The sequence below is a fragment of the Prionailurus bengalensis genome, chromosome E1, assembly GCF_016509475.1.
Source record: "Prionailurus bengalensis isolate Pbe53 chromosome E1, Fcat_Pben_1.1_paternal_pri, whole genome shotgun sequence".
NCBI lineage: Eukaryota > Metazoa > Chordata > Mammalia > Carnivora > Felidae > Prionailurus > Prionailurus bengalensis.
The window spans coordinates 44491089-44515561 of NC_057347.1; the positions used below are offsets into that span (position 1 = coordinate 44491089).

Genomic DNA, 24473 nt, shown 5'->3' on the forward strand with positions numbered 1-24473 from the left:
GCTAACTAGGTGACAGAACAGAAAAGGACATTAGAGAGCTGAAAAGGAATTAAAAAAAAAAGCACTAAGATTACAAGATTAACATGCTTAAGTGTCAATAATTGAATAGAGTGGATACATTGGTGGCTATTTCATTTTTAAAAATTTGAAAGTAAATTAGAAATTTTCTAGAGAAAATTACAAATCCTCCTTACATTAAATAATGACTTGCTGCCTTGGTGAATCTCCACATCACTTACTTGTGTATGACCTGATTTATGTTTCCACGTAGCTAAAGGAAAAGTCTACAAGAATAGGTTACTGGATGGTTTGAAGTCTCTTAATGGTAAGTGAGACGCATAATACAAAGCCAGATGATTCTAAGAGACACATTATACTATCTCCTAGATATCCAATTGTGAACTTCACTAACCTCCTTAAATACTGATATCATTCCTAGCTTCTGATATAGACCTGTGAGCAAATTATCTCCATATAGAAATTTAAATAATATTTTACATAAGAGAAAATAAAATCTGTGTCAGAACAGTAAAATTAAAGGGAAAATATTTGGGGAATTTGGTTAGGCGTTGAGACAATCAATAAAATAAACACAAAGGAGCCCACTTATTAGTGAGAAGATAAAATAATGTTTTTCATTACTATGAATTATTAAATAGTAATGCAGGCCCTTTTAAAGCTTATGCTTTGTAAACCTGTCCCCATGATCCCACTAAAGAAAGAGGTTCTTTTTAAAGAGCTATTATCTATTATTATCTATTATTGACCCGCTTTGTACTATAGACACTTGATGTTCCTGCTGAAAATAACATTAGTATATGTCAACAATTTGATGTATTTGCTAAAACAAGTCAACTGTCATGCTATATATGAGCCTATTTAAGTTATTTAAATCCAAAAACTATACAGCATGCTAACTGACTATAATAAAATGCATTCTGGACAATTAGTTCAAGATTTCAGTTTTGTTTTTTTTTTCTGCAGACAGAAATTTCTAAGAACTAAAATCCCCCAAACAAAAATTTTAGAAAAAGATCCCTTGCCTGCAAAAGAAAAATATTTCTGACAGGGGACACCCTTTGTATTTCCACCTACACTACAGCCATGTGGGCCCATAGGTTATTTAAATATATAAACTGTATTTTTCTTTCCTTTGGCTATTTCTTGACCATTTTGCCTTTCTAAGGAGGGATTGTTAATGCCAATAAACTTGATTCAGTTTTGAAAACCATGGGATGGAAACTCACAGAAGATGAAATTAAGGATCTCAAATGCAACCTGCCCACTGATGGTGAGCATTGAAAATATTTTTAAGTTCTTTGGGGAAAATCTTACCATGATGATTAGATTCCCAGCTCATTGTTCTTTATGGATCTTGGCAATGGGATTGAAGAAGCTCTACCTTTTTTCATTCTTCTCCTTCTCACATCTGAAGAAGGCATTGAAGAATAACCCCTTCTTGGGGCCTGGGGCAACTTTTTTAGTGTACTTCCTATTTGTAGAGGGCAGGAACCCCACTTTAAGTCATGAACAGAGTACCTTTTAGTTTAAGTTTTATACTAAAATAGGGTTGACTTTTTATCTTATTGATTACAACTTGCTTAATGTGCCAATAGTTACATCTACAATTCTTTTTGAGACGTGCTTCTCATTAGATTTAATTGTAGATCCCTTGAGTTTTATCAGACTTCCTTGGGGAGAAGCACAACCTAAGATGCTTGTTCCTGAATTATTTTTTCAAATTTGGAGGATTTACTAGGCACCATCTTAATCAAATCAGAGGTTTCAACAAAAGGAATGATGATCACACTCTTCATATTGTCTTTGCCAGAAGCCTTAGTTTTGAATGCCCTTGGTCACTAAAAGAAATTCCAGGTGTTATCTTCTATTTGTAGAAGATGAGAACTAGTTCATTTTTTGTGCCATGTTGCACCCAGAATCTCTGGATTCTCTCTGTTCTCCTTTATCCTTGCTTGCTAGCCAGCCAGTTGTTTTCTGGGTTCATTTCTTTTTGTAGTAACTTGTCCGTTGCTGCCAATATCAACCAGATACTCTAGTAACACTGTATTTCCTAGCTTCTTCTTCTTTTTTTTTTTTAAAGTTTATTTATTTATTTTTGAGAGAAAGAGAGAGAGGGAGTGGAGGAGGGATGCAGAGAGGGGGAGAGAAAGAATCCCAAGCAGGCTTCAGCATGGAGCCCGATGTGGGGCTCGAACCCACAAACTGTGAGATCATGACCTGAGCCAAAACCAAGAATTGGAGGCTTACATGACTGAGTTACTCAGGCGCCCCACCCAGCTTCTTCTTTTAAAGTACAAGCATATTCAGTACATTTTCTGCCTTCTAAGTTGTTGAAATTGCTAAACTCACTAACACCATTGCAAGGCATGGGTTCATTCCAGCCCCCAGTAACAATTTCTTCACCAAACACTTCCAGCACCAGAGCCAATGCCACATAGTTTTGGTGTTTTTGCTACTACTTTTGTTGTTGCTAAGACAGCAACACATTTGTGGTTCCAGTTCCTTTTTTTTTAAGTTTCTTTATTTTGAGAGAGACAGAGATGGCCTAAGCAGGGGAGGGGCAGAGTAAGAGGGAGAGAGAGAGAGACAGAGAAACCCAAGGAGGCTCCTCAGTGTCAGTGCAGAGCCCAACACTGTGCTCGAACTCATGAACTGTGAGATCATGACCTGAGCTGAAACCAAGAGTCAGACGCTCAACCGACTGAGCCACCCAGGCGCCCTGTGGTTCCAGTTCCTATTATCAGCTAGCTATGCTGCAGTAGCAACAAACAACCCCCAAATCTCAGTGGCAACAGAGTTTTTTTGCATGACACTCAATATTAGACACTGCCCATAGGTTGGCTGTCCATCTGTTCTCTACTATAGGGCATAGGATGCAAGAAGAGCCCCTGTCTGGACAGTGTCACTTTTGTAATAGGAAAAAGAGAGATGATGGAGCCATGTGATAGTTCTTAAAGTTTCTACTCAGAAGAGACTCAAATATTTCATTTGACAAAGCAAATTGCATGATATCATTGGGAACAGAAGTATAATCCTCCCATAAGACAGACTTGATACAGAGCGGAAGAGAATATTTGAACAAACAAGATATATTCTCTTAAAACAATGTATCTGAAAATGCAAGGAAAAGCAATTTATACCATTTTGATGCATTTTAAAATTGATTCCATAATTACAGAACATCTAGTCAATTTAATATATGGAGCCATCAAAAGAACCAGTCAGCTCTATTCTTATACACAAATATATGCATAGAATATCTCTAAAAAAGATAAACAAAAAATGTCAATGTTTGTTCCTTAGAAGGAAGAGAATTCTGACAATGGAGATGTTTATAAAGGAGATATATTTTTCACTGTATTCTTATTGGTAACATTTGAGTTATGTAATTTATGCTTATGCTGCATAGTAAGAATAAATTGATTTAGAAACATTATGCAAAAAGCATGATTCACAAAAGGAAAAAATTGATCAATTGTACTTCATTAAAATTAAAAGCTTTCACTCTGGAAAGCTGTGTGGAGATGGTGGAAGACAACCTACAGTCTGGGAGAAAATATTTGCAAATGACACATCTGACAAAGCAGCAGCATCTATGGCATTTAAAGAACACGCAAAACTCAGCAATATAGGGGCATCTGGTGGTTCAGTCAGTTGAGCGTCTGACTTTGGCTGAGCCTCATCTTGGGCTCTATGCTGACCACTCAGAGCCTGGAGCCTGCTTCAGATTCTGTGTCTTTCTCTCTGCCCCTCCCCCTCTCGTGCTCTGTCTTTCTCTCTCTCTCTCTCAAAAATAAACATTAAAAAGTTTTTTTTTTATTTGAGAAAATCTCAGCAATATAAAATACAAACAAACCAATAAGAAGATGGGGAAAATACATGAAACTATATGAATGAAAATACATTGCACCAAAGAGGATATACAGGTATCAGATAAACACATGAAGAGATGCTTGACTTCATTAGGTATTAAGGAAGTGCAATTTGAAACTGCAGTGAGATATCACTGCATACCTATAAGAATAGCTAAAATAAAAAATAATGACAACACCAAATGTTGATGAGGATGCTAGAGAAACCGGACCACTCATACTTGGTAGTGGGAATGTAGTGATATAATCACTATAGAAAAAGTACCAGTTTCTTACAAAACTAAGCATAGAGCTACCGTAGCAATTACACCTTTGAAACTTATGTTCGCACAAAATCTGTACATGAACGTAAGAGCCAAAAACCGGAATCAGCCCAAGTCTCCTTCAACAGGTAAATGGCTAAACAAACTTGTGGTACATACATATTATGGAATACTATTATTCATCAGTAAAAGTACACTATCTGATTCATGCAACATCTTGGACAAATTTCCAGATAATTATCCAGAGCTAAAAAAGCCAACCTCAGAGCTTACATACTGTAAGATCTTTACATATCATTTTTGAAATAACAAAATTTTAGAAATGGAGGACAGATTAGAGCTTGCCTGGATTTAGAGATAGGGGATTGGTGGAGGCAGAAGGAGGTGGATATGGTTATAATAGGGTCCTTGTGGGACTGGAACTGTTCAGTATCTTGACTGTGGCAGTGCATACATGAACCTACACAGGTAATAAAATTGTCTGGAATTTAATAATACAGAGACATACACATGAGTACAAGTAACACTAAGGAAATCTAAATAACATTGGTGGATTGTATCAATGCCAGTATTCTGTTTTTGCTATTATTCTATGGCTTTGTAAGTCTTATCATTAAGGGAAGCTGGGCAAAAATGTACAAGGCATCTCTCTCTATTTTTTTCTACTAACTTCATATGCATCTACAATTACCCAAATAAAATTTTCAAAAAAAAAATTAAATTGGAAATAAAATCTGTTAGTCTATCAGTGTGGTAACTGCCCCCCCCAACTGCTAATATAAAGGATTTGTCTTCAAAGTGCTTAATAATTTATCTTGTAATCCAAATGGAGGAAATAAATCTTTCTGGGTCTGTTAAAACATCAGGGAATATTGAATGAGAACACATTACCTGAGAATATCACTGCTGAAACCCAAGTTTAAACATTTTTGAATAGCATGTACCAAACATAAACCCATTGTCATGGCCTGATAGAATTAAGAAAGTTCTTCAAAGTCTTAGAGCTAAAAAGTAGACCCGGGACAGTAAGTGGCTTTTGAATCTTATCCTTTGACTATTGTAGGTTTGATTTTTTATGGAAGAATTAAGTCATAGTTGTATTGTTGACATTATATTTTTCATATTTAACCTCTTTATACTCATTCTCAAGAAGTGGGTAAAAGTAGAGAATATTATTAGTACGAAAGTGTTGCTGGAATATTTTCCTCTCCTATTATTTGTGTGTTTCACTGTCTCTTTTTATTATTTGCATTTCTTCTTACAGTATATGGGAGAACTACAATGAAAAGGTTGTGTAGTGGATTAAAAGCTTTTACAGGTCAGTGGGAAGTTATATAAAACCAAGATCTGCAGACTTTATGTAGTAGTATAGTTTTAAATAATATTTTTTACCATTCTATTGCTGATTTGTAAATTGTAGCTTTCAACCTTTTCTAATGAAACATTTGCTCCTAATGTCCCACGGTTTACCTTTATATATAGTAATTAAAAGCCTATAACTTACTAATAACTTCTGAACTTTCTGGAGTTTTTATACTAATAATACTCACTTCAACATTATTAATAGATTCCCAAATCAGAGTATATCAAGCAACAGCAAAATAAAGCTTTTTTTTTTTTCCATTCTTGGAACTGGAAAGAATTATACTGAGTGAAATAAGTCAGAGGAGGACAGGTATCATATGTTTTCACTCATATGTGGATCTTGAGAAACTGAACAGAAGATGATGGGGGGAGGGAAGGGAAGAAAATAGTTACAAACAGAGAGAGAGGGAGGCAAACCACAAGAGACTCTTAAATACAGAGAGCAAACTAAGGGTGGATGAAGGGGTGGGGGAGAGGGGAAAATGGGTGATGGGCATTGAGGAGGGCACTTGTTGGGATGAGCACTGGGTGTTGTATGTAAGCCAATTTGACAATAGATTATATTCATTAAAAAAAACTTATTTATTGTCAGTATCAAGAGCAAATAACGTATTTCAGAAAAAAATTTAAAATATATAGTATTCTCTGATAAGATGTATAAATGAATTGATGTTGATATTTCATTAATCAGACAGTTATTTAGGTAAAATCTATTCTCTTCTACTTTGACTTCTTGTCAGATTAAGAAATCATACTTTTCAGTATTTTTAAGCAAATTTGATATATGACCCTTCTCAATTCTGTATGGATGTATATATCTTATTATATCTTTGAACTTGCTCAAGTTAGGAAGAAACATGCTTAACACTATTAAATTATTACTAGAAATAATTATTCTATAAAATTCTTGAATGATCATGTTTCATATTTTCAAAGGAAAAAATATTAATGTGCAACATCTGTCAGATTTTGTGAGGAACATGGGTATTGAGCTAACAGATAAAGAACAAAAGAGGCTGCTAAAGAAGCTTCCAGTTGATGGTGAGCCATAAAGATACTTTAGTAGCCTTCTAGAATACTTAGCTTTATGGTACCATGGGAGAAGTTTTAAAAGTTCTCTTTAGGGGTGCCTGGGTGGCTCAGTCGGTTGAACGTCCAACTCTTGATTTTGGCTCAGGTCATGATCTCACAGTTCGTGAGACTGAGCCCTGCACCAGGCTCTGTGCTGGCAGCATGGAGCCTGCTTGAGATTCTTTCTCTCTTTCTCCCTAGCTCTCTCCGCCCATCTCCCACTCTCTCTCTCTCTCTCTAAATATATAAACTTAATTTTTTTTAAATTTCTCTTCTAGCATTTAAAATATATATATATATATTTAAAGTAATTAGAAAAGGCAGATTTTAAGTTATATCTATCAATCTATATATCTCTATCTCTCTATATAACCCAGGCCACCAGGGGCAAAATAAATGCTGCCATGTCATGCCCTCTAGCCAATGACAAAACTATTAGAAAAAAAAATGAAGGAATGTGATTAGGGGAGAGAATTTTAGAAGAATTGGACAAGAGAAATCAAAGAATAAAGAAACCAGCATAGAGAGACTGTCAACTGTTCTGTCAGGGGTTTAGAATGGCATAATTGTCACTATTGTATCCCGTCTCATTTTTTTGTTGTTATTCGAGGATGAATAAGAACATATTTACTCAGTAAATGAAAACTCTCCCTGAAATTCTGAAGTATATGTATTATGTTTCTGAGCATCTATATAATGCTTTGTCTGACATAGAGTGTGATTTGCATTGTAGCTTCTGGGAAGATCTATCAAAATAGATTGTTGGATGGTCTGAAGTCTTTCAAAGGTGAGTTAATGAGCAGTTTGAGATTTAACATTTTAATTTATATCATTAGAGCTTTACCCAAGCCATCCTTTTATGAACTGATTTTTAAATGTAGTTTCTTTATTTTAAAAGAGGTATTTTGTGATGAGTTTTTTAAAATCTTTGTAGGTCCCACATTTTCTTGTATTTTTCATAACTTAATCTTGAAAGTGTAAATTGAATTCTAGGTAGATAAAACAAAACATGAAGAGAATGATAGGTAGTCTGAAAATTAGTTAAGCAAAGAAAATAAAAAATAGTTTCTATTGTTAGAAATATTGGACATTGTTTCCTGATAGAATCCAAATCATAAATTAATGTTCATTATAATTCCTCTAAAAAGAATGTGTTTTTAGTGAGATTCAGTTAAGGCAAAAAAAAAATGTAGGCAAAGGTACCAACTTGTGCCTAGGATTTGTTTTGGTTTTGCTTTCCCTCCTAGTGCTTAGTCCAAAAGAAGAGAAGAACATAAAGAGAATGAAGAAATGACTTAAAAGCTCTGCCACTTGGTACCTATTGAGAGGAGTCACCTGTCAAAAGAAGAGTGCCTCTTCGCATTCCCAGGCCCTCCTGAAGAGTGGGAGCAGGATTATTTTTTAATTTAATGTGGAAGTTGTCCACCATGCTGCCCATTTGATAGCATCTTGCTATATGTCTTTATCAACTCAATCGTCACCTTAAAAATGAGACAATGATAGCCAGATACTTGTCGGCCTCCCTGTAGTTCTCTTTCCCTATCTGTCTAGTTTTTCTAGTCTCTAGGCCTCCTGTTTTACAATTTTAATAATAAATTTTCCTTTCCATGCACTCTGAGCCTCAGCTCCTGCTTCGGCTTCAGAACATTTTTAACTAAATTTTTAACATTTTAACTAAAGCCCTCTGTAAACTACCATGCTAGGTAGTTTACAAGATAATTATCTATTCTTTTTAACTAATACAAATAGTTTTCTATCTTAAAATATTCACCAAAAAATCGGTGTTCATAAACTGTTTTCACAGTATGGATAAACCAGGCGTAAAGTAATTGTCAAGTTCCAGTGGAAAGCAGTACCAGTTTTTTGGCAACTGAGAGTTTTTTTTCAAAATCCTTCTCTACTGCAAATTCAATTAGTTGTCTTTAGCTTAAGTTGCAAAATCCCTTCATAAATTATTTCTTGTCCATAGTTTCATCAAGGCAAAGCTTAAGGCTCTTTAACATGATGTTAAAATAGAGTTTGGTACTCATGTTTCAAAGCAATATTAATAGTACTGAAAAGGATTCTATTTTTCCTTATTCCTAGTTTTTTCATATTAATAGTAAAAACATTTTCAATATAATAGTAACAGAGCACTGATAGATTTCTAGTATTTAATGTTCTTTCATATTTTAATATTTTTTGTCATTCTTTATGTCTCTTTCCTAAGGAGGGAAGGTTGAAAGAAGTAAAGTCAATACTGTTCTAGAAAACATGGGAATCGTGCTCACAGGAGAGGAGCTTCAAAGTCTAACAGATAACCTACCAGTTAACGGTAAGCACTGTGGTTATTTCTCTGCGTTTCTGCAGAGCTTTGCCTGTGAATGTGCATATGAGAATTTTTGAAATTAGGATTATTTGATGCTGAAAGGAAATGTATCTTAGAGTAGAACCCATTCTAAAGTAAAAAGAAATCCTGCCTCATTTTTAAAATTTAAAGTTGTCAACATGTTTTCATACAGAAAGCAGAGAAGCCAGAATGTTTATCTGAGGAATAGTCAGAATGTAGAATAAAACTTCTACGGATTAAATTTAAAAGTGATCATACGCTGGCTAACACTTCATTTCTTAGTTCTTCCAATCTGAACCATTTGCTTTTTTGTTTTATGTGTTCTCCCTGAGTGATTTAATGAACCCCTACTTTTAACCATCTGTTTGAACCATCAGTTATATTCTTTCCAGTCTTCTCCCCAGTCTTCAAACTATTTTATTCTAAATCTTCTGAGACATTTCTATTTAGTCCACCCCAAATAGCTATTCAAGGATAAAATTTGTAATCTAATATATTCCATATCTTTTTAAACTGATCATCCTTTTTTCTGCTTCACTGACCCTGCCAGAAATCTCTATCCACTTAATTACTTGCTGCTGCCTATTTAAACTCCTAAATATTTTTAAAATCCGTTCCTACTCTTTAGCCCTGTATCACTACCCTTCTTTCTATTTCTTTTTATCTCTTCTTAGACTGCTAGATAACTCTCTCTCTGCCTATAATTTTGTTACTTTTAAATCCACTCTACACACAGTGGGCAGAATGATCCAGTTCTATGTAAACCTGATCATAAGACTAGTTGGAGTTTTTTTCTCCCCATCTTATCTTCCCCTCTTCTACTTTTCTGTACCTTCTTTCAAAACGTTGAAATAACTCAAGGCTCTGATGGGTTCTCTAAGTCATCTTACCTACTTTTTGAGCTCTGAATTCTATCTGTATGGTAATGAATCACTGATAGATATTCCTAATCTAAAACACTCCTTGGATCTCTATTTGGTTTATTTACTACCTATTTGCAATCTCCACTTGGATAGCTCAAATAACTTGTAACTTAACTTGTCTTAGTCTGAGCTCTTGATTTTTCTACTAAAACTCATCCCTTCCCAGTATCATTACAAGGCATCACCACTGGAGTTTGTCTTGTGATGTCTTTGTCTAGCTTTCGTACTAAGGTAGCACTAGCCTCATAGAATGAATTGGTGTTTTTTCCCACTTCTGTTTTCTGAAATAATTTATATAGGACTGATATTATTTCTTTAATTATTTGTAATAATTTACCAAAGAAGCCATCTGGACATAGTCCCTTCTCTCTGAGAAAATTTCCAATGCTAAATTTTCTTGTGTGTTGCAACACTATTCAGATTTTCTGTTTCTTTTTTATTCCATTTTGGCAGCTTATGTCCATTTTGGAATCTATTTCATGTAAGTTTAATTTCTGGCATAAAGTTGTTCACAGTATTCCCTCTTTAGCCTTTAAATTACTGTTAAGTTCAATGGGTTAATCCTTTCTTTCATTACTAATTTTAGTCATCTGTGTCCTCTCTCTTTTTTTCTTGGCTAGTCAATTTTGATGATGTTTTCGAAGACTAAATGTTTGGTTGCATTGAGTTTCTCTGTCATTGTTCTCATATCCTCTCTAATCTTCATTATTTTCTTCCTTCTGCTTGTCTTTGGTTTGGCTTGCTCTTACTTTCCTAGATGAAGATAAAGACTTAATTATGGATTTGAGATCTCTCTTCTCTCTAACATAGTTATTTAAGGCTATAAATTTTACTTTAAGCGCCACTTCACTGTGTCTCATGTATTTAATTTTTATTCAGATAAAAACACATTCTAATTTCTCTTGTAATTTCTTCTTTGACTCATGGATTACTTTGAAATGTGTTGTTTGATTTCAAAATATTTGAATTTCTCGGATTTCCTTTGGTTGTTCATTTCTAATTTAACTCTGTTGTGGTCAGCGAGCATACTTTGCATGATTTCAGTCCTTTGAATTTTATTAACACTTGTTTTACGATTTAGCATACAAGATAATCAGATGCTCTTTGGAGTCTCCAAAAACTTCTAACAGTGTAAAGGGATTCTGTGACCAAAATATTTGTTTTAGAGCCTTTTTTTTTTTTTGATAATTCTAACACTTGAGTCATCCAAGGATTGGCATGTGTTGATTGCCTTTTCACTTGATAATTGATCTCATTTTCCTAACTTTTTGTATGTTAAATAATTCTGAATTGTATCCTCAACTTTGTCAACTATTTTGTTGTGTAGACTCTGGGTCCTTTAAAAATTCATTGAACAATGCTGGTGGGTTTTGTTTTAGCAGGTAATCAACTCTGAGATTCAGAACACAAATTCCATCTCCCATTTCTCTGGATGGTTCCAGTCTCAGTTCATTCCACAAAGCTTTGTTTTACTGCTGTGGGTCTGTCTGCATGTGCCACTTGGGTTAGTCTGAGACTTGGGCCCTGGTTTAAATCTTAATTCAGTTCTCAAAGCCGTTGCAAGAATGCTTTCTTTGTATCTGTCTCATGCATGCACAACTCAAAAGTGAGCCCAAGACTTTTACAGATTCATACACAGAATTAGGGGATCCCTTTCTCCATTGTTCTCTCCTCTCTGAAATTACCCCATATTTTCCAACCTGAAGGGGCCTCTTTTCCAGGTTTCCCTGGTCAAAGAGATGGAGTTTTTATCAGTCTTAGCGTCCTGCTCTGCCTTGCAGTTCTGTGATTGGGGCCCCACCCTCAGGACAAAGCCATTAGGGAAAAGAGAAAACCAAAACAGAAGGCTCACTCCCCTTGCCAGTCACTTCTGCAAGTTTTGGTTCTCTTCTACAGTCTAGTGTTGTTGCTTTTTGTGTTTTCTTTAGACTTTTAGTCTAATCATCAGGAAAAATAGATTGTAGAGAGCTGATATGGCCGTGGCAGAATCAGAATCAGCCTCATATTTCATTATTTAAAAAATATATATTCTTTAAAATTAAAAAAATTAAAAAATATATATATGTAAATAATACTTTCACATTTTAGCATGTGAATCAGGATGCATCTTATAATTGTTACCAATCACATAGTAGAGTTATTACATTCTTGTCATTGAGTCTGCATTTGTGAATTTGGTTTTAGCCTGTCACTGTGGCACATTACCACTTTAAGTTGTGTATTGTTGGTACCCCATGTGTTGAGTTTAATTGCTGTTTAAAAACTTCTCCAAGAAAATTGTGCTGTCATTAAGAATTGAAGGGAAAGTTGTGTATACAGGAAAAGCATGGAAACAGTGGCAAAGTATAAATTTATTATTAGTGAAGAAAACATCTCACCATTGGAGGAAAGACCACAATTCTGTTTTTCAAAATTTTATTGCAAAGCTACAACAAAATGCTTTTTGGACCTAAGAAAGAAAGAAACCCACAAGTAGAAAATCTATACTACCTGTTGTTAATGATGCATACACAAAAGAATTGCCTATGATACACCATACAGTGTAAGTGAAGGCAAAAGAAACTGCCAAATCCCTCACAAAGGTAAAATAAAGTTCCAAGCAATGAGGATGGACATCAGACATCAACTTGTCAAAATTTCTTGTTAACTTTAATTGCACCAAAAAGAATGAAATAGGAATACATTTAACCAAAGAGGGAAAAAAATCTGTGCTCTGAAAACTATAACACATTGGTGAAAGAATTTGAAGATGACACAACAAACAAATAGAAAGATATTCCATGCTTAGGGATTGGAAGAACAAATATTGTTAAAATGTCCATACTATCAGTGCAATTTACCAAAAGCACGTTCTACAAAACTAGAAAAAATAATCCTAAAATTTGTTTGGAACTGCAAAAGACCCCAAATAGCCAAAGTAATCTTGAGAAAGAAAAACAAAGTTGGAGATGTCACAATTCCATATTTCAAGATCTACTTCAAAGCCATACTAATCAAAACAGTATGGTGCTGGCATAAAAATAGACACATGGATCAAAGGAACAGAATAGAGAGCCCAGAAATAACCCCGTGATGATATGGTCAATTAATCTATGACAAAAGAGGCAAGAATATACAATAGAGAATAGACAGTTTCTTCAACAAATGGTATTGTTGGACCATTTGTCCGGAAAACTAGACAGCTACATATAAAATAATGAAACTGGACCACTCTTTAATACCATACACAAAAATAAATTCAAAATGTATTAAAAACCTAAATGTGAGACCTGAAACCATAAAAGTCCTAGAAGAGAACACAAGCAGTAATCTCTTTGATATCAGCTGTAGCAACATTTTTCTAGATATGTCTTCTAACACAAGGGAAACAAAAGCAAAAGTAAACTATTGGGACTACCTCAAAATAAAAGCCTTTTTGCACAGTGGTGGAAACTATCAACAAAACAAAAAAGCAACCTACTGAATGGGAGAAGATATTTGCAAATGATATATCCAATCAGGGGTTAATATCCAAAAAATATAAATAACTTATACAACTCAACACCAAAAAAAAATCTGGTTTTTAAAATGAGCATAGGATCTGAATAGATACTTTTCCAAAGAAGTCATACAGATGGCCAAAAGACACATGAAAAGATGCTCAGTATCACTCATTATCAGAGAAGTGCAAATAAAAACCACAATGAGATATCAACTCAGACCTGTCAGACTGGCTAAAATCAAAACAATGAGAATAATAAGTGTTGGTGAGGATAACAATTGTTGGCGAGGATGTAGAGGAAAAGAACTCTTGTGCACTACTGATGGGAATGTAAATTGGTACAGCCACTATGGAAAACAGTACGGAGGTTCCTCAAGAAATTAAAACTAGAAATACCATATAATCCAATAATTCCACTACTGAGTATTTACCCAAAGAAAACAAAAATACTAATTCAAAAAGATAGATGCACTCTATGTTTATTGCAGCATTATTTATAATAGCCACAATATGGAAGCATCCTAAGTGCTTATCAATAGATGAATGGACAAAGAAGACACACACACTGGAATATTACTCAGCCATATTCGTCAAGAAAGATGAAATCTTGCCATTTGGGACAACACAGATGGACCTAGAGGGTATTATGCTGAGTGAAGTAAGTCAGAGAAAGACAAATATGTCAATTCACTCACACGTAGAATCTAAAAAAAAGTCAATAAACGAACAAAAAACCAATCAGACCTGTAAATACAGAGAACAAACTGATTGCGGGAGGGGTGGGGATGTTAGTATTAGCAAAACGGATGCAGAGGAGTAGGAGATACAGGCTTCCAGTAATGGAATGAATAAGTCATGGGAATAAAAGACACCGTATAAGGAATATAATCAATGATATTGTAATAACGTTGTATGGTGACAGATGGTAGCTAGACCTGTGGTGCTGTGGCATCACATATAAAAACCTATCAGATGACTGCGTCGTACGCCTAAAACCAATGTAGCCTTATGTGTCAACTACTCTCAAGAAGCATTTTTAATTTCTTGTTAGCTTTAAATAAAAAACTCTAGTGGAGCCCTCATCTAAGAAATGCTGTGTCACCAGTGCTGTTGATAGCACACTGGACAATATTTTGGAGACAAAAGCAGACACCAGTGATTCTGAGTTGAAGAGCTGAACAGCAATTTAAAAGAATTAGATTCTAAATATGAAATTATAGTAATTGCAAGTTTATCTCACATATTTTTATGTTTGCATAAGCATGACATTTTAATTTTTTTTAATTTTTAATTTTTTTTAATGTTTCTATTTTTGAGAGAGAGAGAGACTACAAGCAGGGAAGGGGCAGAGAGAGAGGGAGACACAGAATCTGAAGCAGGCTCCAGGCTCTGAGCTGTCAGCATAGAGCCCGAGGTGGGGGGCTTGACCTCACAGACTGCGAGATCTTGACCTGAGCCGAAGTCGGACGCTCAACCAACTGAGCCACCCAGGCGCCCCTGCATAAGAGTGATATTTTAAAAATCGGTTTAACTCTAAACATCATTCAATGATATAAAATAAATATTCTAAATTATAAGGAAAAAAAAGGAAGTTAGCCGATTTCCAGGCCTAGATGATTTTCATATTCTTCTTACAGTTTGTAATCTATCTTTTACAATAGGACATATGTATATTTAAAATACTTTGCTTAAAGGCAACAACCTCTTTGACCTCAGCCACAGCAATTTTTGCTCGACACCTCTCCAAAGGCAAGGAAATTAAAAGCAAAAATGAACTATTGGGACCTCATCAAGATAAAAAGCTTCTGCACTACAAAGGAAACAATCAACAAAACTAAAAGGCAACCGATGGAACGGAACGGGAGAAGATATTTGCAAATGACATATTGGATAAAGGGCTAGTATCCAAAATCTATAAAGAACTCGCAAACTCCACACCTGAAAAACAAATAATCCAGTGAAGAAATGGGGAGAAGACATGAATAGACACTTTTCCAAAGAAGACATCCAGATGGCCAATGGACACATGAAACGATGCTCGATATCACTCATCAGGGAAATACAAATCAAAGCCACACTCACGCTGGGATACCACGTCACACCAAGTGATCAGAGTGGTCAGAGTGGCTAAAATGAACAAATCAGGTGATTATAGATGCTGGCCAGGATGTGAAGAAATGGGAACCCTCTTGCACTGTTGGTGGGAATGCAAACTGGTAGAGCTGCTCTGGAAAACAGTGTGGAGGTTCCTCATAAAACTAAAAATAGAACTATCCTATGACCCACTGCTAGGAATTTACCCAAGGGATACAGGAGTGCTGATGCATAGGGGCTCATGTACCCCAATATTTATAGCAGCACTTTCAACAATAGCCAAATTATGGAAAGAGCCAAAATGTCCATCAACTGATGAATGGATAGAGCAAATATGGTTTATATATACAATGGAATACTACTTGGCAATGAGAAAGAATAAAATCATGCCATTTGCAGCAACGTGGATGGAACCAGAAGGTATTATGCTAAGTGAAATAAGTAAGTCAGAGAAAGACAGATATCATATGTTTTTACTCATGTGGATCTTGAGAAACTTAACAGAAGACCATGGGAGATGAGAAGTGGAAAAAAAAGAAATAGTTACAGAGAGGGAGGGAGGCAAACCACAAGAGATACTTAAATACAGAGAACAAACTGAGGGTTGATGGAGGGTGGGGGAGAGGGGAAAGAGGGTGATGGGCATTGAGGAGGGCACTTGTTGGGATGAGTATTGAGTGTTGTATGTAAGCCAATTTGACAGTAAATTATATTAAAAAATATATATAAATAAATAAAATACTTGGCTCGACAATAATAGATAATAATCTCCTAATTTAACTTGTTATTTATGGAAAAGGAAAATTCCTATGTGGTGTATATGGGAAAATTTCAGGCAATTTGATCAGAGTCTTCCATAAAAGTACACTATCTCTGAATTTTGTTTACTCAGCATAACCAGTTTTTCCAAACTCTGAAGTCCTTGAAAGTAGAAAGTGTACTTTAATTATCTTTGTGCCCTTAAGACCTAGCATATTTCAAATATTAGATACGTAATTTGAGGGAAATGGTTCTTCTCTAACAACTTTGCACATCTCCACCTAGGCCACATTAATATATCTTGACCACAATCTTACCATAGTCTTTGTTGAAAGCGTCACAATTCCTCCTGGAACAAGGGGAAGTAGACAGCCTTGTGAAGAGCTGCCACCAAGCAGTGTCTCCATCTGTTTCCCTATCTACAGGAGACGGTCACAAGGTCATTTCTCATTCATCTCCTTAGTTTCAGTTGAACACAACTTTCCACCTCTCTCCCTTAGGATACAGCTGCAGATTTCTGTATAAGTCTATAAAACTTGTTGGGTACCATTTGAGTGAGCTTCCCAGCAGCAGAACAACTCATCGCATGTCCCACCAGTCCACTGTCCAGCTGGTTCCGTGTTGTATTCTGGGACTAAAGTGGCAGAGATCCAACACCATGCTGATCTTACTTCTTGGGTATAAGTAATAAACTATCTTAATCCATTTGGGCTCATTGTCTCATTACCATCAAAATCTGTGGAAATGTAACGAGCCAACCTAGCAGTTTCAGTGGCAATCTTTTGTGATCCTGTTAAATACCATACCTCTTCTTAGGAACTCTTCTTAGGAACTTCTTGACCACTTGTCAGTAACTAATGTATGATGACTAAGTAAATAGTGGAAAATAAGAAAAAAAAGGGAAATTTGCCTATGATGAGATGAATGAATTTTTTGAACAATTGCTTCAAAAATACACCAGTCATATGTCACTAGCCATTCCATGATTATCATAGTAATTGAAAAGACTTTTTAAAAAAATTATATTGGGAATATATGAAAGATTACTTCATTTTTCCTTTTATTATACAATGATAGGTAGGCTTTATGGATATACCATAATTGAGCAGGGTCATAGAACATGGCCAACATCAATAATAGTTTCTTCCAGGTTTATAAAGTAGGGTGAATCTAACCAATTCAGGAGTATAAATTGCCTCTGAGTGGACTCTATCTTCTAGGGCAGGGTCAGCAATGTTTCTATAAAGGACAAATAATAAATACTTCAGGCTTTGTGGATGATGTGATCTCTGTCATACTTCTCAATAATGTTGTTGTAGTACAAAAGTAGCTGTAAACAATGTGTAAACAAATTAGTGTGGCTGTGTTCCAATAAAATGTTATTTATGGACACTAAAATTTTAAATTTGTGTAAGTTTTATGTGTCACAAATAATATCCTTTTGGGTTTTACAATCATTTGAAAATGTAAAAATGATTCTTAGCTCATGGGCCATATAAAAATAGGTGGTGAACAAATAAAAAGATACGTGGCAGTGGGCTGGATTTGGCCAATGGATGATAGTTGGCTCACCTCTGATAGGGAATAGGGCACGTCTTCTATCATAGAATTTCTGAAGAACTGGATTTATAAGTTGAGGATTGACATAGAGCACAATGAAAAGAAGTGGACTTTCACAATATAAGGTTTTCATACTCTGTTTTTCTGAGTCTGCATCATTTTATTATTTTTATCTTTACCTTTTTTTTATAGATAATGAGAAGGTTGATCTTGATAAATTGATGGATGGAGTGAAAACTCTTACAGGTGAGAAGTTAATATAAATCTAAGAATATAAGTTTTAGTCAAAATTATATTTCAAATACTTTTATTTCTTTGCTTATTCTACCATTTTATCCTTCATTTGATAGATAGTTTTTTATCTAATTTCTTAGAGTTACACTTTTAAATCTCTGCATGTTAGTAATAAAATTTAAATTCTGGGGTGCCTGGGTGGCTCAGTTGGTTAAGCAGCTGACTTTTGATTTTGCCTCAGGTCATGGTCTGAGGTTCATGATATCAAGCGCCACATGGGGCTCTGCCCTGAAAACATGGAGCCTGCTTGGGATTTCTGTCCCTCTCTTTATCTCTGCCCCTCCCTCACTCATTCTCTCTCTCTCTCTCTGTCTCTCTTTCTCTTTCAAAATAATAAATAAAGAGACTGTCTTTTTTCCATTGGATGTTCTTTACTGCTTTGTCAAAGATGAGTTGGCCATACATTTGTGGGTCTAGTTCTGGGGTTTCTATTCTATTCCATTGGTCTATGGAACTGGAGAGTGTGATGCTAAGTGAAATAAGCCATACAGAGAAAGACAGATACCATATGGTTTCACTCTTATGTGGATCCTAAGAAACTTAACAGAAACCCATGGGGGAAGGGAAGGCAAAAAAAAAGAGGTTAGAGTGGGAGAGAGCCAAAGCATAAGAGACTGTTAAAAACTGAGAACAAACTGAGGGTTGATGGGGGGTGGGAGGGAGGAGAGGGTGGGTGATGGGTATTGAGGAGGGCACCTTTTGGGATGAGCACAGGGTGTTGTATGGAAACCAATTTGACAATAAATTTCATATATTAAAATAATAATAATAATAATTTCAATTCTGTGTCTTGGTAGCAAATTCTTTTTTTTTTTTAATTTGACATTAATATATGACACCTCTTCTATGTTGGGGAAAAATATTCTGTATTAAATCAGTGAATAGTAGAGTTAGGACGGAGAGGAAGATGGTGGCGTAGGAGGACGCTGGGCTCCCCACGCGTCCTGCTGATCACTTAGATTCCACCTACACCTGCCTAAATAACCCAGAAAACCTCCAGAAGACTAGCAGAATGGAGTCTCTGGAGCCAAGCGCAGATGAGAGGCCCACGGAAGAGGGTAGGAAGGGCGGAGAGGCCGTGTGTGCTACGGACTGGCGGGAGGGAGTCAGGGTGGAGGGGCAGCCCGCCAGCCAAGCAGAGCCCCCGAGTCTGGCTTGCAGAAGTGGAGGGGCCGGACAGAGTGTGTTCCGACAACAAGCGGGACTTGACATCTGGAAGGTTATAAGCTAACAGCTCTGCTCGGAGAACAGGAGGGCTGGAGGACAATGGGAGGGAGAGTTGCTGAGCCCCGGGACAACAGAGCTCAGTTTGGCGGGAAAGAAAGGCACTCACCAGCGCCATCTCCCTCGCCCACCCCCCAGCCAAAATCCCAAAGGGAACCAGTTCCTGCCAGGGAACTTGCTTGCACCACGCAAACACCCAATGCTGTGCTTCTGCGGACCCACACCTCCGGCGGCGCGCCTGACTCCCTCCAGCTGCCGCAGGGCCCCTCCCAAAGCAGATCACAGAAGGAGAAGCGAGCTGAGCCTGCCCCTCCCGCCCCCCATGCACCTTGCCTATCTACCCCAGCTAATACGCCAGATCCCCAGCACCACAAGCCAGGCAGTGTGCAAGTAGCCCAGAGAGGCCACGCCACCCCACAGTGAATCCCGCCCCTAGGAGAGGGGAAGAGAAGGCACACACCAGTCTGACTGTGGCCCCAGCAGTGGGCTGGGGGCAGACATCAGGTCTGACTGCGGCCCCGCCCACCAACGCAAGTTATTCAAGACAGCACAGGGGTCCCTGCAGTCCCGCACCACTCCAGGGACTATCCAAAATGACCAAGCGGAAGAATTCCCCTCAAAAGAATCTCCAGGAAATAACGACAGCTAACGAACTGATCAAAAAGGATTTAAACAATGTAACAGAAAGTGAATTTACAGTAATAGTCATAAAATTAATCACTGGGCTTGAAAACAGTATAGAGGACAGCAGAGAATCTATTGCTACAGAGATCAAGGGACTAAGGAATAGTCAGGAGGAGCTAAAAAATGCGATAAACGAGCTGCAAAATAAAATGGAAATGACCATGCTTCAGATTGAAGAGGCAGAGGGGAGAATAGGTGAACTAGAAGATAAAATTATGGAAAAAGAAGAAGCTGAGAAAAAGAGAGATAAAAAAATCCAGGAGTATGAGGGGAAAATTAGAGAACTAAGTGATGCACTAAAAAGAAATAATCTACGCATAATTGGTATTCCAGAGGAGGAAGAGAGAGGGAAAGGTGCTGAAGGTGTACTCGAAGAAATCATAGCTGAGAACTTCCCTGATCTGGGGAAGGAAAAGGGCATAGAAATCCAAGAGGCACAGAGAACTCCCTTCAGACGTAACTTGAATCGATCTTCTGCATGACATATCATAGTGAAACTGGCAAAATACAAGGAAAAAGAGAAAATTCTGAAAGCAGCAAGGGATAAACGTGCTCTAACATATAGAGGGAGACCTATAAGACTCATGACCGATCTCTCTTCTGAAACTTGGCAGGCCAGAAAGGAATGGCAGGAGATCTTCAATGTGATGAACAGGAAAAATATGCAGCCGAGAATCCTTTATCCAGCAAGTCTGTCATTTAGAATAGAAGGAGAGATAAAGGTCTTCCCAAACAAACAAAAACTGAAGGAATTCATCACCAATAAACCAGCCCTACAAGAGATCCTAAGGGGGATCCTGTGAGACAAAGTACCAGAGACATCGCTACAAGCATGAAACCTACAGACATCACAATGACTCTAAACCCATATCTTTCTATAATAACACTGAATGTAAATGGACTAAATGCGCCAACCAAAAGACATAGGGTATCAGAATGGATAAAAAAAAACCAAGACCCATCTATTTGCTGTCTACAAGAGACTCATTTTAGACCTGAGGACACCTTCAGATTGAGAGTGAGGGGATGGAGAACTATTTATCATGCTACTGGAAGTCAAAAGAAAGCTGGAATAGCCATACTTATATCAGACAAACTAGACTTTAAATTAAAGGCTGTAACAAGAGATGAAGAAGGGCATTATATAATAATTACAGGGTCTATCCATCAGGAAGAGCTAACAATTATAAATGTCTATGCACCAAATACAGGAGCCCCCAAATATATACAACAATTATTCACAAACATAAGCAACCTTATTGATAAGAATGTGGTCATTGCAGGGGACTTTAACACTCCACTTACAGAAATGGATAGATCATCTAGACACACGGTCAATAAAGAAACAAGGGCCCTGAATGAGACATTGGATGAGATGGACTTGACAGATATATTTAGAACTCTGCATCCCAAAGCAACAGAATATACTTTCTTCTCGAGTGCACATGGAACATTCTCCAAGATAGATCACATACTGGGTCACAAAACAGCCCTTCATAAGTATACAAGAATTGAGATCATACCATGCATACTTTCAGACCACAATGCTATGAAGCTTGAAATCAACCACAGGAAAAAGTCTGGAAAACCTCCAAAAGCATGGAGGTTAAAGATCACCCTACTAAAGAATGCGTGGGTCAACCAGGCAATTAGAGAAGAAATTAAAAAATATATGGAAACAAATGAAAATGAAAATACAACTATCCAAACGCTTTGGGATGCAGCAAAGGCAGTCCTGAGAGGAAAATACATTGCAATCCAGGCCTATCTCAAGAAACAAGAAAAATCCTAAATACAAAATCTAACAGCACACCTAAAGGAAATAGAAGCAGAACAGCAAAGGCAGCCTAAACCCAGCAGAAGAAGAGAAATAATAAAGATCAGAGCAGAAATAAACAGTATAGAATCTAAAAAAAACTGTAGAGCAGATCAACAAAACCAAGAGTTGGTTTTTTGAAAAAATTAACAAAATCGACAAACCTCTAGCCAGGCTTCTCAAAAAGAAAAGGGAGATGACCCAAATAGATAAAATCATGAATGAAAATGGAATTATTACAACCAATCCCTCAGAGATACAAGCAATTATCAGGGAATACTATGAAAAATTATATGCCAACAAACTGGACAACCTAGAAGAAATGGACAAATTCCTAAACACCCACACGCTTCCAAAACTCATTCCCATTGTATATATACCCCATATATACCCTCATATCCCATTGTATATATACCCCACATTTTCTTTATGTATCCCTCCATCAATGTATGCTTAGGTTTTTTCCATGTCTTTGCTATTATAAATTATGCTATAATGGATGTGAAGATGCAGTTATCTCTTCAAGATAGTGATTTTGTTTACTTTGGATATATACCCAAGTCATAGTTTCTGGATCATATGTAGTTCAATTTTTAATTTTTTGAGGAACCTTCATACTCTTCACGTTGGCTGCACCAATTTACACTTTCACCAGCAGTGCACGAGGCTTCCCTTTCCCCCACATCCTTACCAGTACTTTCTATCTCTTGTCTTTCTGATGATAGCCATTCTAACAGGTGTGAGGTGATACCTCATTGTGGTTTTGATTTACATTTCCCTGATGATTAGTGAGGATGAGCCACCTTTTAATTGACCTGTTGGCCCTTTGAATATCTTCTTTGGAAAAGTTTCTTTTCAGATATTTCACCCATTTTTAAATTGTGTTATTTGGTTTCTTTGTTATTGAGGTATATGAGTTCCTTATATAGTTTGGATATTAACCTCTTATAAGATATATGGTTTGTAAATATTTTCTTCCATTACATAGGCTGTCTTTTCATTTTGTTGATTTTTTTTTATTATTATTCTCAAGTTAGTGAACACACAGTGTAGTCTTAGCTTCAAGAGTAGAACCCAGAGATTCCTCTCTTACATATGACACCCAGTGCTCATCCTGAAAAGTGCCCTCATTAGTGCCTGTCACCCATTTACCTCCCCTCCAAACCTCATCAACCTCAGTTTGTTCTCTGTATTTAAGGGTCTCTTATGGTTATTTTGCCATGCAGAGAAGCTCTTCAGTTTGATGTAGCCCTACTTATTTGTTTATTTTTTATGTTGTTGCTTGTGCTTTATAGGAGTCACATCCAAAAAATCATTGCCAAGAGAAACATCAAAGAGCTTTTTTCTCCGTTTCCCTTGGGAGTTTTATGTATGATTTCAGGCCTTACATTTAATTCTTTAATTCATTTTGAGTTGATTTTTGTGAACAGTATAAGACAGGGGTCTAATCTCACTCTTTGTCTTGTAAATATCCAATTTTCCTAACACCATTTAATGAAGACACTCTTTTCTCCATTGAGTATTCTAGGCTTGCTAGATTGTTGTTGGCTTCTGTGTCAAATAGAAGTTGGCCATATATGTATGAGTTTGTATCTAAGCCCTTGATTCTCTTTCATTGGTCCAAGTGTGTGTTTTTATGCCAGTGCCATACTGTTTGGATTACTGTAGCTTTATAATACAGTTTGAAGTAAAAAATTGTGATCCTCCAGCTTTACCCTTCTTTTGAGGATTGGTTTAGCTTTTGTGGTTCCTAATGAACTTTAGGATTATGTTTTATGTATGTGTAAAAAATGCCATTGGAATCTTAATAATTACATTGAATCTATAGATGGCATTGCCTTAGTGTGGACATTCTAAGGTTAATAATTCTTCTAATCTATGAACACAGGATATCTTTCTATTTGTGTCTCTTCCACATTTACTCCTAAGTACTTTATAGTTTGTGATGCTGTTGTGAGATTATTTTCTTCATTTCTTCTTCTGATAATTCATTGTTAGTATATAGAAACACCATTGATTTTTGTATGTTGATTTTGTATCCTGCATCTTTAGTGAATTCATTCATTAAATTTAACAAGTTATTATTTTTTTTTGGTTGAGTCTTTAGGATTTTCTATACTTAAAATAATGTCATCTGCAAATAGACACACTTTTACTTCTTTCTTTCTTTTTTTCTTTCTTTCTTTCTGATTCTGGTGACTTATTTCTTTTCTTGCCTAATTGTTCTAGCTAACACTTCTAGTACTATACTGAATAGGAGTGGTAAGAGTGAGCACTTGTCTTATTTCTGATTATAGAGGAAAAGCTTTCAACCTTTCACTGTTAGAGTATGATGTTAAGTATTGAGTATTGTCATACATGGCCTTTATTATGTTGAGATTCTTTCCTTCTATACCTAATTTAGTGACAGCTTTTATCATGAATGGATGTTGAATTTTGTCATATGCTTTTTCTGCATCAATTGAGATGATCATGTGATTTTTATCTTTCATTCTATTAATGCAGTATTTCACATTTATTGATTTGCACATGGTGAAATATCTTTGCATCCTAGGGATGAATCCCACTTAATCATGCTATATGATCCTTTTAATATGCTATTGAATTGGTTTGCTAGAATTTTGTTGAGAATTTTTGCATTTATATTCGTCAGGGACATTGGCCTATAGTTTTAATTTTTTTGTAGTATCTTTGTCTGGCTTTGGTATCAGGGTAAA

At 36.3% G+C, this 24473-nt stretch overlaps 1 protein-coding gene across 1 annotated transcript in view; it reads left to right on the forward strand.

Moving 5' to 3' along the window:
* Positions 1-24473, forward strand: part of LOC122485744 — a 41548-nt gene that overhangs the window by 13383 nt on the left and 3692 nt on the right. The window contains exons 7-13 of the mRNA XM_043584902.1: positions 272-325; positions 1187-1291; positions 5421-5474; positions 6458-6562; positions 7326-7379; positions 8802-8906; positions 17931-17984. Of these exons, the coding sequence (XP_043440837.1) occupies positions 272-325; positions 1187-1291; positions 5421-5474; positions 6458-6562; positions 7326-7379; positions 8802-8906; positions 17931-17984 (531 nt within the window). The remainder of the gene's footprint in view (positions 1-271; positions 326-1186; positions 1292-5420; positions 5475-6457; positions 6563-7325; positions 7380-8801; positions 8907-17930; positions 17985-24473) is intronic.